At 44.4% G+C, this 1,369-nt stretch overlaps 1 protein-coding gene across 1 annotated transcript; it reads left to right on the top strand.

Annotated features, from left to right (window-relative positions):
* Positions 1 to 5: 5 nt before the first annotated feature.
* LOC119342819 lies at positions 6 to 1,361 on the top strand (the record flags this gene model as incomplete). Its single annotated transcript, XM_037614172.1, has 1 exon — positions 6 to 1,361. A coding segment is annotated over one exon (1,356 nt), but the record flags the coding sequence as incomplete, so codon positions are not given.
* Between the last annotated feature and the right edge of the window lie 8 nt (positions 1,362 to 1,369).

The following is a 1,369-nucleotide window of genomic DNA, read 5'->3' on the forward strand; positions in this document are numbered from 1 at the left end:
GAGATGAAGAAGAAGACGGTCGCGAACAACTCGTGGTGGCAATGGCAGCAACCGATCATTCTGTTTTACGAGGGGCATTTTTCGAGCCCCGTAGGCCAGAGGACAATGTTAGGCTGAACCTAGCTAAATGGATAAACAATGTTGCACAACGCAACACTACTGCGGTGAAACCAATACCATCCATCGCAATTGTGGCACCGGATGAGCAAGAAACCAGTGCTATTGCAGCTGAAGCATCGGCTTTATGGGAAGAACATCATGGCACCCGCAGTGTCGCCTTGATCGACATACCCGCAGTGCACTTTTATTCTGATTTTCTAGAAGCCGAGGACATTGTCTACTACATCCTGCGGGAGCTGCAGTCTGTCGAACTCCAACACCAACTACAGAAAGGTCAAGTCATGGGAGAGGAAAAACTGGATACTTACGAAATAAAAAGTGCCATTAGATCAGGAAAACAGAAGTTGCTTATTGAAATTACTGAAAAAATTGAAGGAATGAATAATTCCGACAAGATTTCAAAAATCAAGAAAACTATTGAACAAATGAAAGAAGGCCAGCTGCAGCTCAACCAAATGAATGAATACCAGCTGGGCCTGCTGGAGTCTGTTAAAGATGAACCCTTAGGCGTACTCCTCCAAGCCTTGTGGCAGCTCAATCCCATGGAAGCTAATGGTGCGCCTGCTACCAAGCAAAGCCAAGAAAATAAGAAAGCCACACGTTCAGAAAAGAAGGAACCCACACGTTCAGAGAGGAAGAAGGCCACACATACACACGATGATATCATCAAGGAAACAGCCAAGAAGCTTAAAGGTCATATGGAAAAAGATGCAGATGAAAAATCGAGGCCTAAAGAGCACATGGAAGAAGATGACAAACTAAGGCCTAAAGAGCATATGGAAGAAGAGGAAAAACTGAAGCCTGAAGAGGACATGGAAGAACAAGCATCCCCAAAGCAAATTCGTCTCGAGGAAGGCCATTATGCAGACATTCTACTGGAGGTGTTCCCTCGGCCGGTGAACCGGGAGCAAGACTCAAAGCAAGCCACCCCAACAGGCACTAGTATATTGGTTGAGGAGCCATTCAAAGAAATAATCCGCAAAATAATGCAGGAGGTGCAGGAAGACAACTCCATCAGCAAACTAGATATATCTGATGGTAAACAAAGCCAGGATTGTATCCCGGATTTTCTTATTGAAGAAACCATACAGAAGATCGAAGAAATCCATTGGAAGATTGAACAGCAGCTTTTGGTTATCAAAGGGATCATGGATAGATTCAGTAACTTTTTGGAGAGACACCATCAGATCCTGGTTATACTCAAACTAGATAATGACTGGGTATTCGGACGGGAGGAGACAAAAAATGC

Source organism: Triticum dicoccoides, unplaced genomic scaffold (assembly GCF_002162155.2).
Source record: "Triticum dicoccoides isolate Atlit2015 ecotype Zavitan unplaced genomic scaffold, WEW_v2.0 scaffold10613, whole genome shotgun sequence".
Lineage (NCBI taxonomy): Eukaryota > Viridiplantae > Streptophyta > Magnoliopsida > Poales > Poaceae > Triticum > Triticum dicoccoides.